This window comes from Alnus glutinosa, chromosome 6 (genome assembly GCF_958979055.1).
Source record: "Alnus glutinosa chromosome 6, dhAlnGlut1.1, whole genome shotgun sequence".
Classification (NCBI taxonomy): Eukaryota; Viridiplantae; Streptophyta; class Magnoliopsida; order Fagales; family Betulaceae; genus Alnus; species Alnus glutinosa.
The window spans coordinates 3,732,217-3,750,147 of NC_084891.1; the positions used below are offsets into that span (position 1 = coordinate 3,732,217).

The 17,931-nt window shown below is 36.7% G+C and overlaps 2 protein-coding genes across 2 annotated transcripts; both read right to left on the reverse strand.

The window, feature by feature from the left end:
- Nucleotides 1-1,627: 1,627 nt before the first annotated feature.
- Nucleotides 1,628-7,993, reverse strand: LOC133871351 (ER membrane protein complex subunit 7 homolog). The gene is made up of 7 exons (XM_062308785.1): nt 7,766-7,993; nt 7,579-7,622; nt 2,943-3,051; nt 2,658-2,721; nt 2,447-2,563; nt 2,241-2,349; nt 1,628-1,893 (listed from the first exon to the last, which is right to left on the reverse strand). Exons 1-7 carry the CDS (start codon nt 7,846-7,848, stop codon nt 1,796-1,798), a joined length of 624 nt encoding a protein of 207 aa, XP_062164769.1. The 5' UTR covers nt 7,849-7,993; the 3' UTR covers nt 1,628-1,795.
- Nucleotides 7,994-10,038: 2,045 nt separating this feature from the next.
- On the reverse strand, nt 10,039-17,453 carry LOC133871753 (uncharacterized transporter C405.03c). The gene is made up of 8 exons (XM_062309169.1): nt 16,919-17,453; nt 14,694-15,095; nt 13,513-13,730; nt 12,812-12,879; nt 12,616-12,717; nt 11,405-11,522; nt 11,181-11,316; nt 10,039-10,454 (listed from the first exon to the last, which is right to left on the reverse strand). Exons 1-8 carry the CDS (start codon nt 16,997-16,999, stop codon nt 10,392-10,394), a joined length of 1,188 nt encoding a protein of 395 aa, XP_062165153.1. The 5' UTR covers nt 17,000-17,453; the 3' UTR covers nt 10,039-10,391.
- Between the last annotated feature and the right edge of the window lie 478 nt (nt 17,454-17,931).

The window sequence follows — 17,931 nt, forward strand, 5'->3', positions numbered from 1 at the left end:
AATAAACCCAAAACAAACTAAAATAGTGCATAAAGAATTACAAAGCGTAAGAAATGGGTCAAACAAGTGACTCGATCCTCTCAAATGACCGCATAAGACGATTACATAAGCTAAATAGACACAGATTAAGGCCAACATATCTGAATCCTCACTTGGAAACAACAACAACCACTGAAATGAGGCTAAAGCGGTAAAAGCATTGTTAGAGTTCGAAACAAAGACTATAGAAGAGAAAGGCACCAGCACTGATCCAGGAACAAAAAGTCTCCACAAGAAGGTCAAACCACTGAAAAGCTAAGAGACAGGAACCCAAACAACACAACAACAACAGAAAACAAAGATACATGCAAATCACTAAGAAAAGAAAAATACAGCAAAAAAGAAAATAACAGCAAAAATACCCATAAGCAGCAACCTCAACATCGGGCGAGACAGAGAATGGTTGGCAAGGGAGCATCTTGTAGTAGCTCATAGAACATGCGTAGGCGAGTGGTTACCGAAAGGAGAAGAAGACGGTAGGGCTAAGGTATTATCTTTAAGTTTGTAGTTCAGTATAAGGTTTTTTATTTTTATTTTAACACTGAAATTCTTCTCATTCAATAAAAGATGACCAAACTACAGCCTAGAGACCAAAAAGTCTCTATAAGAAGCATCAGAAGTAAAAAGAGGCATATCCTCAAACCAATATTTAGAGACACATTTTTAGGAAGCCTTCCTAACTAGTAGAAAATGTACCATTAATGACTTTTCAATCGCGGATACATATGAATCCTTGTCATGGTGAAACGACTACCATTATTGGTATCAAACTAATAGCAATTCATACAAACTAAATCTTCTAATCGATAATTGGGCCAAAGAAAGAACTTTAATTTAATTAGTTTATTTTTATCTCTATCAAGATTTTTTCTTTTATTCAGCAAAACTTGATCGAAATTTGTTACCTTATTTCCATTGCAACTATCACATGAGCAACAACATTAGCTTCTCTACAACAATGGACCCAATTTTATTGCCCTATTTATGTGATAACAGTAATAGCACCACTTAAAAATATGTACAATGTTGCATTTATCCCGCTGGGCGTTACAATACTATTGGAGCTAACCATGACAATTTAAAGATATTATTGGTATATTTTGGGGATGATTTTATATATATATATATATAAATATTTTCCCATTTTATTTTCTCTTCTCAAAATAGAAACATTAACAAACAAAGACAAAACACTCTTAAAAATACAAAAAACAATTTTCAAACCAAACACAAAAAGGCACTACGACATCAAATGCATTAACAAACAGAACCTACGTTTGCTTATAGAAGCAAAATAATGAAACACGCCACTAAAATTCAAGCTTTAAATATTTGAATATTGAATGCATTATACTAGGTCAGAAGACCATGTCATTTTTTTTAATAGACTGAGTAGGAAGAACATATCTATCAGCCTAATCCAATTTAGAGAGAAATTTTGTCTATAGTTTTATATTGAATGCATTATACTTCAATTCACTGGCTTCAACGCTTTTGTGCTTTCAAATCGAGGCATTTCAAAATTTCTATGGAATTGAGCCCCTACACAAGCACGCGCACACGCAGCACCAAGGCAACCACAAATACCTTCCAGAAAAGAAGTATAATTTGAGAGCGTGGGTTCAGATAAATGTTTCAGGGCCTATTTGCTGGATAGAACAAAAGACCTCCAGGGCTCCAACCTAGATGTTTCATAATATTTAGGCTTTTCAACTGAGAAGGGAAAACAGGTTCACAATTTTTTCAAACTAATCCCTTAATTACTCCTGCCAGCACCACCAGGTAACAAGTTTGCCAGAGAGGGAACCCCTTGGCTCCTCATTTCTTCTTGTGCTCGCTTCATTTCCTCAGGATCTGCCCCAAAAACCCAACAAATGGATATGGTCAGTAAGAGAACAGGAACCGGAAAACACAAACCCTATTTGCATTGAGAAGCTCCCATGAAACATTAGGCTTATCCATGCTATGAGAAATACTATTTAGTAGACTGCCATGCGACTCGGATGACGTGACAGTGAAAATTAACCTTTGATTTTTCTTTTTACAAGCGTTTGCTAATCCAAATGTCCATTTTCACTTCCACATCATCCTAATTATATGGCAATTGTATAATAGTCTACTAAATAGTATTATTTCTATACTATACGTGAGCGAACCAACCCAGGTAAATCTACATAAACACTATGAACAGAGTACTTTACCCATGTTCTCCATTAGTTTGGGCATTAGAAACACAACAACCAGCATAAATCCCATCATCAGACCCATTGGGCTTTTCACAAGAGACATAACGGAGAAGGGTTCCCTTATCTGTAAAAGCAGAAAACAGAATGAGACAAATAACAGATAATAACTCCAAACTAACAAAGTAAGAAGAAGAAATAGGAAAAAGTAAGTCTAAATGAACCTCATAGTACTGTTCCTCTCTCAACGGCTCTAAAACCAACTCAATCAAACTCCTCCTGTTCTCTGTCAATGCTGCCTGAACCTTACCAGGAAATCTGGCACTGACATCAACTCGGACCTAAACACATTTAAGAGAATGCAATCATGAGAAATCTTATTGGTGATTAATGATAAACAAAATTGATAGAAAATTGTGGATGGTACACTCTCACCGGAGAAAAGAAGTAGCCTATAGCATCCACTTCAATTAGATGAGTTCCTGCTGGCACGTCATGGCTTTAAGCATACATATTAAGGAATTGCAGAGTCCTTAAAGTATGATTCAAAAGCATGCCTCCCAAAAGAATAAAACAATAGTTTGGAAATAGAAAAGAAAAACACAGATCTACAACAACGCAGAAAGGATAGGTGTGAGGTTGTGCGAGAGGAATTTTAATGTGTAAAGTATCCTGAATCAAAGTTTAACAGAAAAACGCATTTAAACGTCGAAAGGATACAACGAGAAATATCCGTCATGTCTCAGAAAAGTAACTCTTTGGCCACCATTAAGTATAACTTTGACATTTGATAATTTTCCAGGAAAACCAAAACCTTTTACATCCATACCTGCCAAATTAATTCATAAACAATATCAATTAAGACTTAAAAAGGGTAGGGGGGTAAAAAGAAGAAGAAGAAGCACAGTGAGGGAAACAAAATATGAAAAGCAACACACATATAAAACCATAAAAGCTTAGTGCATTGTTTGAGCACCAAAAGCCAACTTGTGGTCCAAAATCAAAATCAAAGACTACACACACAAGAAAAAAAGAAAAAAAAAAAATCAATAATCTAATTACATAATCTCCATTGAGATCTCAACATCCATGATTGAAGATTGAAGTGTTGCATTGGTGATAGGCGATTGCAGCAACTCTCTCCATAAGTAGAATTGACCCAACTAAACTAGGGGTGAGCACGGACCGCTCGAGGTGGCAGGCGGCAGAGACAGACTGGGGGGGGGGGGGGGGGGGGGGGGCGGTTAGCAAGGGCCATGCCTCCCCCTCTTTTGAAAAGTTCTCTATGAGTATAGTGAAGCATTAATATTTAGGGGACAAAATTTAAATTTGGCCCCTGGCCCTTAACAGCCCAAAGAAAACCACCTCTCATATGTATGAGTTCCTTTAAACAGCCCAAATATCAAGGATCCAGTTGGATCCATTTAATCCATTCCATGTCTCGGCCGAAAGGAAACCACCTATATCAGTTTCTTTTTTCCTTAGTTTCCTCACCACAGTACACAGTCCCACACACCCACATGGGTTTTCTTAAGCCTAAAAGATCAAAGCTTTGCCTTTTTGGTGATACAACTTTTAGCTACTAAACAAGCATACCACCGAACAAGAAATTTAGGCCGGTGTTGTAAATATAGTTGCTCTGGAAAAATAATTCTCATCGAGGGCACTGTTGTTGTTTTGTTTTAGTTGGAGCCATATTTGACCTACTTGTGAAAGTTGTTGGGAAGGAATTCTTCGTTCTTTATTAAGTTTAAAGATTCTAGTAATATTTTGCGAAGTTTTTATTTTGCAGAACGCAATGCATTATGTCAACTGTCAATATGTTTTAATTATGTTTATGCAAATGCCAATGAAAAAATCAGCTCTGAACTCTGATAGGTATGAGTTCATGTAAATCAATTGTGTTTAGTCTCATGCCATTTAATCTTTATTTTATCATATTGAGTTGCTATGCACTTGGTTATAGTTACGTAATTTAATTAGCATTGTATTATTAATTTGCTGAAAACGCAATATTGCATGCCGTAGTTATATAAAAGCTATTATATTTTATTGTTCCTCAAGTGAGTCTTTCCACTGCTAACATATGTCTATCTTCTTGTGTCTAATCATTTGAAACCAAACTGATCTAATGTGGCCATGTGAACATATTTGTTGATGATGGGAAAGCAAACTACAATCAAACTACAATAGTTGACTTTTCAAAAGAAAAATGCACAAAGTTTAGAAGCCAATGCTGGTGATGCATCATCACCAACCTCTGATATCTCAATTTCTAAAATTTCTCCTACAAAATCTCTTAAAATTGACGTCAATGAAATTGATATTAGTTCATTGGAGCGTAATCTCAGATTGTGTCCCCAAATATGGGATTATGATGTTAATAAACGAGATGGAATTCAACGACTTTACATTAAAGCTGGTCCACACCAACCTAATCCCTCAAAGTACTTGAGATTTGGACCAGAAAATCATCTTCATAGCTTTCAACCTTTGTGGTTCAAGCTATTTCCTTCATGGCTTGATTATTTGCCTGATAAAGATGCAGACTATGCAGTCTTTTGTCAACTATGCTTTCTATTTAGTAAGCCATCCACAAATCCTTCGCCACATGCATTCACTATTAATGGGTTCAAGATCTAGAAGAAATTTATGGATGGAAATTTGTGTTTTTCTCAATCATATAGGGAAAGATCCTAATTCACCTCACAAAATTGTCGAGAGGTAATGTGAGGACTTGATGAACCAATCTCAACACATACAAAAGGTGTTTGACAATTTCATTTATGAACAAATTGCAAACAATCGACTATAGTTGAAGACCTTAATTGATATTGTTTGAGTGCTTGCAATTCAAAGTGTTGCTTTTAGAGGTTAGGATGAAGTATGGTTGGTGGTTTCATATAATGAAAAGGTTGCAAAAGTAATAGCTAAAGCTCCAAAAAAATGACTATTACACTCACCAAGAATACAAAAGGAAATATGACATGTTTTTTCAACCAAAGTGAAGAAAGGCAATTGGCAAAGAAATTAGTGATGCAAAGTTTTGCATAATTGTTGATGAAGCTTAGAATGAGTCAATGAATGAGCAAATGGGTATAGTTTTAAAATTTGACGACAAAGATGGCTTTGGACGAGAAAATTTATTTAGGCTTGTTCATGTCCTTGATATTGCGGCATTAATCTTAAAAAATGGGATATATGATGTATTGTCTCTTCATAATTTAGACATTCAAAACATTCGAGGGCAAAGATACGAAGATGCAAGTAACATGCGAGGTGGGTGGAATGGGTTACAAGCTTTGGTTTCAAATGACTGTTCATACGCTCACTACATCCATTGTTTCAAACATCATTTTTTTTAATTAATTAATATAATTATTATTATTATTTCTTTTTATGATAAGGAACCTCTCTAAAGAAGAGCCACTTTGTGTACTCACCCCTGTCAGGTAAACCTCGAATCCATGTAAAGCGCATCCCTCCACACGGATCGTCGGCAGGCTGGCCCCAAAGCATTGTTTGCACTCAATGGGATTCGAACTTTAAACCTCATGGGACTACCACAGAGACCAAGACCCTTACCACTTGAACCAACCCCTTAGAGTGATTTCATACATTATTTGTAATTGGCAATAGTGGCAGCATCAAAAGAAATTATTTTCATTCATCAATTCTTTACTAAATTGACTTATATTGTCAATATTGTTGGTGCCTCATGCAATCGTAATAAATAATTGAGGGTTGCTCAAGCTGCTGAAATCGCTCATATGATTGAAATTAATGAGCTTGAGAGTGAATGGGGACTAACCCAAATTGGCACTTTACAACAGACTGGAAATACTCGTTGGAGTTCTCACTCGAGATCAGTTTCTAGCTTGATCAGAATGTTTAGTCCAACATGTGTAGTACTTCACAAAATCATTGATGAAGGAACACTTCTTCCCAACAAGCAGAAGCAGGCTCAGTTTATCAGGTAATCAAAAATCTAATCTCACACATTCTGCAAGGGAAGAAATTATAAAAACGATAAACCCTATAGAATTCTTGGTTCCATCCCTGCGAGGCGGCATTGGCTGGATTCTCATGGTCAAACCGACAGGATCGATAGACAGAATCTAGCCACTGACTACCCTCTGAAGCTGAACCAATTAGGGTCAGTCAGCTTCAGTTCGACTGTTTAGTTGGTTCTTTGCACTCGATGGCTAAAATGAGCAACTTGAATTTGAAATCGACTTCAAAGGGGGTTAGTGGTGAGTCCACTCAAAGGTGAAGAGGAGGAAGAAGAACGAATCAGGATCAGTCAAGTAATGAGAGACAAAGAGCAATGTGCCTTCCCCTAGCTTTTTTCTTGGGAGGATTTGTGTGTTTCAGTTGGGAGAGGATCTAGATACGGACGGAATAGGAGCCAGTTAAGTAAAAGGGGTGGTAGTTGAGGGTGTTGAGGAGGGGGATGATGGACATGTCCAACTTGCACTTCAGTGATTTGTTGCTAACATTTCCCTTTTTTGCTTCGGCGGGTCAGAGGGTTTGGTTGGGTTGATATAGGTCGGATTACCGACCCCTAAAACCAACCCCCAACAGTAGGTAGATTTTCCTACTATGCCAAGCCGTTGTTGGTCAATAACCAACCGCAGAGGTCAGTACCTTCGGGTCAGGCAGGCCGGGTGAAATTTTCCCAGCCTTGGGCTAAACTTCTACCACAAGCAGTTCCTACAAAATTACTCTTTCCTCCAACTTTTTTTTGTCAGTAAGATTTGAACCAAGATCTAGTGATCTACCACAACCCCATACTATAATTCACCACATGGGCCCAAGGTACAAGTGCTTTTATCCCCATCTAAATAATCTTAACACGAAATGCAGCAAAAAGCTAAACTCTTTTTTTGGATGAATTCAGAAAGCTAAACTTCATTTCACATGAGGCATGAATGAGAGGTCGACAAAAAACTAGTAGTACATTTGATTCATGTTCTTATATTGCAATGACACAAATTCTTTCTAAATCACGTTTTTCTATGTTCTGGTTCATACCAATTACCAATCATTTCAATAGCTGAATGACACTTACACTTGTTACAGGATATATTAGTGAAAGGACAAAGTTTTCCTCCAAACTGGATTGGAGAAATTCCTCCATCTCAGTCCATTAAATTGAGCTGTCTTTAGAGCACGCCCTAATAATCCTATTAAAAATGAGCGTGAGAGATGAAGGATGTAAGTTTAAGCCCAGTTTGCAGGAGACTTTGTCCATAACCAACTCACACTGACACAAATTAGTTCCAATTTTCTAAGCTGCAGTTAATCAAAAAGGAAAAAGATAACGAAATATAGAACAATGAAAACAAAAACATACTTTGAATCTTCACCCGACCATTGATGGTGAAACCGTCACTGGACCTGACCAAGAAAAAAATATAATCAATTAAATAAGTGGCAAAGAAATCAAATTCGAGCTAGCAAAATTCATTTTTCCTCTAAATTTGATATATATATAAATGAGAAAATTATTGAAAAAGAGAAACGTAGATGGGAAAACCTACCCTGGTGAGATGGCGAGAGACGGATAGAGAAAGGAGAGGCATAAATGAACCAGAAGCACGAGAATAACCGGTTTGGATCTCATGGTCGCTGCCGAGAGCAAGAATTTGGGAAAAGCTTCGGAATTGAGAGCCAGAGAGAACGACTCCGGGCTCTTCTTCGTATTCTCAGATTTCAGCACGTTGTGGGATCCCGTGTTGCGCACCTGCAAGAGTATTCCTTTGGCCACGCAATCACAACTCACACGTGACTAAACGCTCGTATCAATTGACTCCAACTGCTGCCCCTGTCCGCAACTCGTGTGCAGTGTCGGATTTAAGTCATGTCTAAACGTTATTATAAAATTACATAATTACATAGGTCAATTTAACTTGATTTCTTTAATTAAATGGGTTAATCTCTTTAATTTTAATATGTTTATTCTGTATTAAGTTTGTGTCGAGTTTACAGAACGTGTCAAAAATTATCAATCATAAATATTATTTGTTAGGTACGAGTCATATCGAAACATGTGTATAAGATTATATAAATTCACCCTATCTAAACTAATTTAATTGAACATGTTAAAACTATTAACTATAACCCGTTAATTTCATATCGAGTTTCTAATCGTGTCAAAAATTACCAAGCATATTTGACTCTCTATGAAGTATGGACCTTTGATGCATAAGAATTGAGGATGTAGTGGAGATTAAGAAAAATAAAATAAAATATTTGAGTACTAAAACTTTCACTATAATCCTTTCAAACTCACATGACATTTTCTTTACAAAATGATGTGCAAGTCCCTATTGTACTTATTACACTAGCTATTAAACAATTGAATTTGATTATGATTGACATGGTAAGTGTTACTCGGACTATCACGTCATTTTGTAAGTCTACGTGTCACTTATCACGCCATTCGAATGTTACCCCTTAAATTATGAATTTATATCTAATTGGTAGGGCAGAGTCCATTTCATGCATGTCAATTTGTTAGAGCACTAGTAGCAATTACCCTATATTGGTTCCATTCCCTATATTTAGGAAAAATTTCATGAAAAACATCAAAAAAACCTTTCACAGCAGATTCTCTATATTTAGATTATGGGGTTGAGAATGAATAGTAATTTCCTATATATACATGTCTACTATTCATTCCCTATGTATTATTTTAATATAAAAGAAGTATAATTAATTGATATAGGGAAGAGAGAAAAAGTAGGAAAGAGATAAAAAGAATAAAATAAGAGTTAAAAAAATAAGGGATAATTGCACCATTGGTCCCTGTGGTATGCCATAATTATTTTCCACTCCCTATGATTTAAAAAGTGCATGGGAGGTCATTGTGGTATTCAATAATTACAAATCGATCTCTGACGTCACGTGGTACGCAATATTCATTCCTTATTGGCGACACGTGGCGCTGATAATCACATCTTAATAAAATAATATAATTTATTAAAAAATAAATAAATATACTTATTTTTTTAAAAAAACAAAAACAAAAAACAAAAAAACAAAAAACAAAAAAGAAAAAGAAAAAAATGGGGCAAGGGGGGGTGGCGCAAAGGCCGCCTGGGGTGGTGCGCGGCCACCCCAGTGGCCGGGGGTGGCCGCGCGCCGCCCCCGACAGCCTTTGGTGGCCGGCGCGGCCACCCCCTTACTCCATTTTTTCTTTTTTTGTTTAAAAAAAAAATAATAATAAGTATATTTATTTATTTTTTTAATAAATTTATATTATTTAATTAAGATGTGCATGTCAGCGCCACGTGTCGCCAATAAGATGGCGACACGTGGCGCTGACGTGGTATTTGACGGAATCTGTTAAAAATTTTAACAGAATTTGACGCCAGGAATTGATTTGTAATTATTGCATACCACAAGGACTTCCCATGCACTTTTTAAACCATAGAGAGTGAAAAATAATTATGGCATACCACATAGACCAACGGTGCAATTATATATTTAATTAATATAGGGAAAGGTAAGGGAATCTATTGTAGAGTATTTTTTTATAGGGAAGGAAAAAATAGTTTTGTTCTCTAAATATAGGAAAAATGGATAGAAATATGCTGTTAATGCTCTTATAATTATCATTCTGTCAAATTCTCATACTATTGCCAAGTTTTCCTGATGAACGACGAAGGTGCAATTGTTGTACACAGCCACTGTCGTTATCTGATGCTTTGTCATGTTCAGTGTGGGAGCTCAAGCCTGTGAATTTGGGTCCTATATGGATTTCAAAACAAAATAAAAAATAAATAAATAAATAAAAAAAGGCCCAAGAAATCAATTGAAGCATGCAACAATCAATCAATCTTTATGAAGGTGTTGGAAGGGAATACATTGTTGAAAACATTGACAAAAATGTGTGAAATATATTTTCATGTCCCAACAAGGAAAAAAGAACTTATTACACTTGGGGCTCAACACTCAAATCTCACATTTACAGTTTTACACAATCAACTATAGAACAATTAAATTCAGCACTTTGCTCTTTGAGACGCCGATGATGCATACTGGAATCGAACTTTCGACGCAATCAATTAGGAATACGGCATCCAAAGAAAATAGTTGAGAGGGAATGGCCCCGAGAAAGAAATGTAGTTTTCCAGATTAAGCTACAAAGAATATAACAAAATGCTACAATCCCAACTTCTTTGAGAACCAGTCTGAAAGGTTGGCTATTACAAAACCTGCAAATACCTGCAATAAACCACCAAAGGAACATAGAAATATCAGACTTCAGACATACAGCCGGCCTCAGAAATTCAAATTAATACATCGTATTTCGAACAGCAACTGTATATGACAGCCGGTTGTGTAGTACAGAGATCTGATCATAATTACCAAAAGAAATCAACAATGAAATGAACTAATATTATCTCCAATGTAAAAGACAATATGGTCAATGCCCATAAGAAATCCAACTGGACCTTTGAGAGCAAACTAGAAGATGATGGCCACTGAATAGGACCTATAAAGATTTTCAATACCTCACCCTGTGGCTGGGTACTAGCTGCCTCTCCAACTGAAGTAAAAATGGATTGGAATCACATTCAGCAGCATCCAAAGGGTGACTAGGATCTTTTTGATGGCTAGACTTGCACCAAATCTCTTTTCCCCAGCTCAAAAGAAAATATGTATATAATAGGAACCAAAGAAAATGTATGACACAGTTTGTTTGTTTTTTTTTTTCCTAAGAGAAGCAATCAGATCACAATCATAAACAGCCTTATCTTTCTACTGTGGCTTGTAACTGGTGCCCTACCACCCAACAACTGCATTTCCCACCCAATTCATCCAATATATGATACAAGAATACTAGATGCCTTCCAAAAAATGTATTTACCAAGATACAACAGATGCTAATTTTTACAACAAAGTCAAAGAAAATTAAAGTCGTATGCATCTTCAAATTAATAACATCACCTGAAGCGAGCCAAGAATGTAAATTGCTGAATAGTGACGACCGTGGATCACCATGTCAGCCATCATAGCAAGAGGAATGGTGAGTGACATGCCCAAGGTGGCCACCAGTGGAGTCGTCCATACAACACACAGCGCCCTATGGAGAAACAAGATATTGTAGAATAAAGAGAATGAGAAAATGTGAGCTCACGCTCACTGAGTTATAAACGGTAGTTTTTACATACCAAAAGTAGTCAGAAAGGACACTTCCAACAAAGCCATTGGCAATAACAACTTCGTCCAGCCTAGCAGAATGAGGAATTGTGAACTTCGGTTCAATTCCCAAGGCTGTCAATGGCCAAACTGAAAGAAGAATCCAAAGAACAGAATTCATTTAAATAAGCAGTACTATACGCTGCTTTCCACATGAAAAATACCAGAGAAAAGGAAAAAAAGAGATCTAAGCATACCTTTCAGCCACTAAGTCAGACATAAGAAGAAAAAAAGGAAAAGAGTACACAATTAGAATATAATGCCTAAAGAGTCTATAGGTTCAGATATATTCCATCAAAGATGGGCATTGAGCCTGAGCTTTTCTACAGCCCCTAGGTGTTTGCTATCAGTTTCTGAAGGAGGTAAAAAACGTGAAGGTGTTAAATATAGGGTTTCAAAGATGTTTCTAAAGGAGGTGACTGGGGGAAAACAACATGCAAGACTGCGAGGGGTCTTTAGGGGCAGAGAAGGTGATATATGACTTCTGTATGTTTTAGCTACTGGTTCGGTTTGAAGACCAGGACTATTTCATGTCTCCAAAAGGTCAAGCTGCCTAAGCTGCTTCCTCCATCAGCTAATAGGATTGGTTCTTCTTTAATATGTAATGAGGAGATAAAAACAATCCCTTGTTTAGTTTTGTGGCCATATCAACCATTCATAGAATACCATACCATCCAGTAATATTTCTTCTCAAAGTTTTTTGTTAACTTTTCTACTACCGAAGTTACCATTTTTACAAAATTATCATAATTGGTTATTGCTAATTTTAAACCCAAGGAAAAGAGAAGACCATTATTAGCACCCACTTCATCCCTAATAGTTTCAGGAAAAAGTAAAAATAAATAAAAATTCTTCAGGGTACCCAAGAAAAAGATCAATGTAGCCCTACGTAAACCTAGAGCAAGAGCTTGATGAGCCAAGAAGCATCCAGACCTCTTGTTAAGAATAGTGAATTACTAGAACGGAGAACATAGAACATAGAATAGCTTTGGAATATTATTAGGGCACTAGAGCGGAACGCATTCTTACAACAAGCTTTTAATAATATGGATGAGACTCTGTCACTACATGCAACTATTTCGACTGAGAGAGAGAGAGAGAGAGAGAGAGAGACCAAATAAAGAACCTTATAAACATATTTGGTGGCTGATTAATAAAAACTACTGCTAATCAAGACTCTTACCAAGCCACCACAATGCTACCAGAGTAAATAATCCAATATATCCAAACAACTTCTGCACATCAACCCTTCCTCCTTCTTCACCCGCAAACTTTTTAAGAAGCACTGCAGCATTGATATTAAATAGAATGTTACACAATTGTATGTCAATATAAATCTAGAATGAATACTAAACCGAGTAACAGACACAATCCAGAACCTGTAAATAAACCATATGACATAGCTGAGAGAAGGCCAAAAAGATCCCCAGAAAGAGACCGTTTACCACTGCCGAAAACAAATATCAACTGTCAACACCCAAAACATGCATTACAAAAGCAAGCTGATAGAGCATAAATATGACTAACAATATACTGAAATATGAAACCAGCAGCTCTACATATTCTGCATCCATACACTTAATAGCTTTGGATATTGTCTCTCAAATTCTTAAGGTCGAATGCAAAAATCTTCGGGGCACAGCAACTAAGCTCCACTAGAAGTTTGCAGCATGAATAAAGGGAGCTTTAGAAAATAGAGGATAACTATCAATTTTCATCTTATAGTAAAGGGGCGTAGAGCCTATCTTTCAATGAAACAAAAAAGAAGTTAAGCTGCATTTTTTTGAAATCCAGCATAGCTGAACCTTTGAACCCTACTGCCTACCCCCAGATACAGCGCATAGAATAAGAAAGCTTTACCAATAGCAAACATGCAGCTTCCCTGAACTAATAACAGGCTTTGCCATCTCTGCATATACTTTGACAACGTATGATAGTAACATCACAATCCTTACAGTAGTTTTTACATCAAACACAATCAATAAATCCCTTTACTTCACCGACCATTGAGATAAGTCCTAAATATAATGAAAGTCAAGATTAGATATGATTTGATGACAAAGATGGTGTAAGGACTTACGCAGAAGCATTCATTTGTGACTCATCTGTGGCCCAAGTTTTTCCCAGAGTCGTCATGGCAACACCAGCCATGCTGACAAAGACAGCAACTATTTTTGCAGCGTTTAAAGAATCTTGGCCCAGGAATGCACCAATGAAAAGAGTAAAAAGTCCTGAAGTAGAGGATAATACTGTTGTACTTGCAACACTTGTACGTGCCAGTGCAGCATTTGATAGATACTGTAAGCAAAAAAGGCATCAATAAGAAGTATTTTTGGGTCCTTCATACTAAATTTAAACCCTTAATATCATCACGATATCAAATAACAAAATTTCCTCAAAAAAAACTCTTAACTATGCATGCATACAAAATTTGCAACAGAAAAGTCAAAGAATAACAAAAGAAATGCCAAAAGGTAACAAGAGTATGTACACATTAGAGGGACATATTTCAAGTTCCTCTTCACCTGCCCTCCTCACAATCCAGTGGTACTCACCTCCTCGCCATGTCCTTGCACAAGGCAAGGATGCGTGATCTTTTGGATTAAACAACCCCTCCATACACTCATCTCCTTGAGAACCTTATGAGACGGTAAACAGGATGAAACAACCCTCAAAACATGGCTCTGTTGACCTAAGAGCCTGTTTGGCACTTAACAGATTAATGCATGGCAAAACACACACAAGGCACGACAAAACTGCCACAAGCACCAGAACAAAAAAACCGGTCCTTCACCTAACAAGCACATCTACAAACACTGAATAACACATCCAACAAGTGAGGAGCAATGAATAATGCTTAGCACTAATTCTATAAAGAGAACAGTTACCGTAACAGTTGTGTGACAGAGCACAAGAATAGAATTGAATAATTCTATACACCATGTCATCAACAAAAATTTTGACACGCAAACAAACAAAAAAGAAAGAAAAGATGAGAGGTATATACCAAAATTAGTGAGATTTGAAAAGGTTTAGATGTGTTGGGAGGATTCACTGGTTGTCATACAAGCACACTTCTAAAACAGACACAATAATACAGATACATCCAGAGGGAGAATCTTTTTCCTTTCTTGCAAATTGATGGAATTAAACATTTATCTAAAAGTGTAAATGGATCTAGGGATGCCATTCACGGTCAACAATTTCAATAAACAAAATGGAAATACAATTTCAAAGAAACCAGCCAAGGAAGTGCCTTACCTCGGTTATAAACCAAATTGGGGCAATGTAAAATCCATACATAGCAACTTCTCTTGTTGTAAGCTCTCTATCTTGTTTCAGAATGTGTGCATCATCTTTATGTTTAGCAACCAATGGCCTTGCTTCTGCATGAGGTGAAAGGTCTGCTTCACTATCCTTTCTAGACAATGTCCCCGGAAGTTCCAATTCATAGTTTTTCTGGCCTCCATTGAATTTTATAGTCGAACTAAAACCAGTAGAAAACTCATTCATGCTTTCTGCATTTTTACTGCTTTTAGAAGAGCGGCGTTTTAGGAAATTAAAAAACCAATCCTTTAGGAATGCTATAGGGAGGTAGACTACCATAAGAGAAGCGCCAAGATATGTTACAGCAAATGGCTGCTTATAGTCTGTAAATATGTCCTGCAAATAAGATATCAGTCAGTTGAAATCTGGCGCAGGAAGATAGTTTGAGTGCTGCCATGGAGCAGTATTATATCAATAGGTAAAGAACTACACATTATGTTAAAACATTTTGAGAGATCAAAGTATATAGACTTTTTACCCCATGAATGAATATGTAAACAATTGATGCAACAAGAAACACCACCTCATATAAGAAACCTGCAAATTGCTAAAAACAAACATGACCCTTGTGATGCATATATGCAGAAATATTTCACTTCAAGCTATAAGACAGAATTCACTGGCAAAAGAATCTCCAATTTCCATAGGAATGCAAGAAGTAAATTACGTTCAAACAGTTGAATCTACTGCCCATGGCTTGGCTTTATTCTTCTCTCTCTCTCTCTCTCTCTGTTTTTGATAAGTAATAAACTGGTTTTATTAAAAGAGTAAGGCGTCCATAAGTACACCGGAAGCATACAAGAGAAAGCACATAACTAGAAATCAAAAAATGAACAAGAAAATCGCCAAAACTAAGAGACAAATGGGACACAAAAGCCACCGTCCAAAGATACAAAGTATGGAAAAAAGAAGCTAAAATATCCTCCAATGACCTCTTCAAATCCTCGAAACACCTATTATTTATTTCCTTCCAAACACACCAAAGAATGCATGTCAGCACCATCTTCCAAATCGCAGTATTCCTCGGCCTTCCAAACGTCCACCAACAAGCAAACAAGTCAAAGACTCTCCTAGGCATAACCCAAGACAAACCAAAACAAGTAAAGAGAGCACTCCACAAAGCGTAAGACACATCGCAGTGAAGAAGAAGATGATCCACCAATTCCCCGTCTCGCTTGCACAAAGCAACATCTATCTACCAAAAAAAACATCTCTCACTTTTGTTTTTTTTTTTTTTTGGCTAAAGGATCCAATTTGACCTTTATAGGAGCTTCAATCTCATTTTTTTCGTTTTAAAACAATTTAGGACTGGCCCACATCCTTCAGGCACAAGAGTGATTTAATTGGTTGAAAGAGTGAAAAGAGGTAAGGGGAGACATGGGTAGATATAGTGAAGAAGGATATAATAAATAGGGAGGTGACAGAGAATATGATTTTAGGTAGGACAGAATAGCAGAAAATGATATATGTGGCCGAGCCCTATAAGTTGACAATCCCTATTTAATTGGGATTAAGCTTTAATTAAGTTGATTTAACTCATATCTTCGGCACTAGAACTGCCTTCCTGATTATGTGACTGAATGCCAGTTCTTTCCTTGAAAAAATTAGTCCTAGGATTATTCACTTATGCCCTATGATTCACAAGAAACCATATGAGCATACTAAGAGAATCAACAAAGGTAAATTATATGTTCCCTTAGTCCTAATCAATTGCAAAACTTGACTGAACTAACGATTCTATAACTACATAAAATGTTATATTCATTTGATTAAGCCACACTCCCCTTTCTCTTCCTTCTTACACTTCCTATAAAAAAGGACTTAGTTGTAATTGGTGTAGCTCGGTGCCTTTAGTTCAAACTAAAACCCAATGTTCCTTATTTTAAATACAGAGATAACATACTACCTTATTTGGTCTCCCTCATTCGTAAAAGTTCCATGGACAATTTTCAGCAAAAGGATACAAATACTTAACAATCACAAACCTTTCCAAACAAAAACCAGAAACAAGACCTTATGATCCATCAAACACAAACCTAAGGCATACAAACGCATTGTCATGACTGAAATTTCACCCAGAATTTGACTACATGCAGAAGAAAAAATGAGCAAATCAGAATACATTAACATATGTAAAAAAAAAATATGAATAAGCTGACCTGGGTGACTTCTGCAGAGGTAACCCATATAACAACAACAGCAGCTATGAGGAACAACCCGGCCCTGTACTTCCAAGTCATCACGAATCAACCAAGACCCAGATGCAGAAAAGCTACAGAATTGCCAGAGATCTGCGTGGCGGTGGTCCTCTCAGATCTTTGAATCTGCCTTCGACGTTTCCCCGTTCACCCACATGTAAAAATGAGATCTTTGAAGGTGGGTCTGAGAGACAGATAAAGAGAAGTCAAATGGGGCAGCTGTTGTGACACAACAAGGGCGTTCTGTAACTTCTGTTGTGGGGTTGGCGAGGAGGAGGTGATTCTTTGCCAAAAGAAAAGCCAACGAAAATGGGAAGAAAGAGAATGAGGGAAAGTGTTATAGTTAAGTTTTTGGTAGTTTTAAGTAGTTAATGCCTCTTGTTCTGTCTCAATGTCAAATTATTCCTCTGAACTCTATTTGTTAGAATATCTCCCTCATTTCCTCAATTTCTTTTTCGAGTCTTTTATATCCCTCTCTTTGTATTGATTCCAACTTCCAGGATCACCTGAAATTCTATTTCATGCCTCCCTCTTCCCTTCTTTTGTCCTCAAAATATGGAATTAGAGGTCTAAAGAAAAACAACATGCCGAGAGGGTCCTTTACGTGAATATATAACTTTGAGGTTTGACATGGTGGATCACTTGCCTCTTCTAACCTTCACATTGGTGGATTACCCTCAACAAGTGATTTTTCAGTTCAGATTCAATTTTAGAGGTTTAATAATATATATGTTATTTAAGAGTGATAATTTGTGTTTACGTGTCAAATTTAAGTCGTATCGAAACATGAGTATAAGACTATATAGGCAAACATTAACTCGATCTATTTATTAAACAGTTCAAACTCCTCAACCATAACCCGTAAATTTAGCGTTGGGTTCATGTCGACTTTGCATGTCGTATAAAAAATTGTCAGTCTTAAATGCCGTGTGTCGGGTTTTAATTGTGTCGATACATGAGTATAAGACTATATA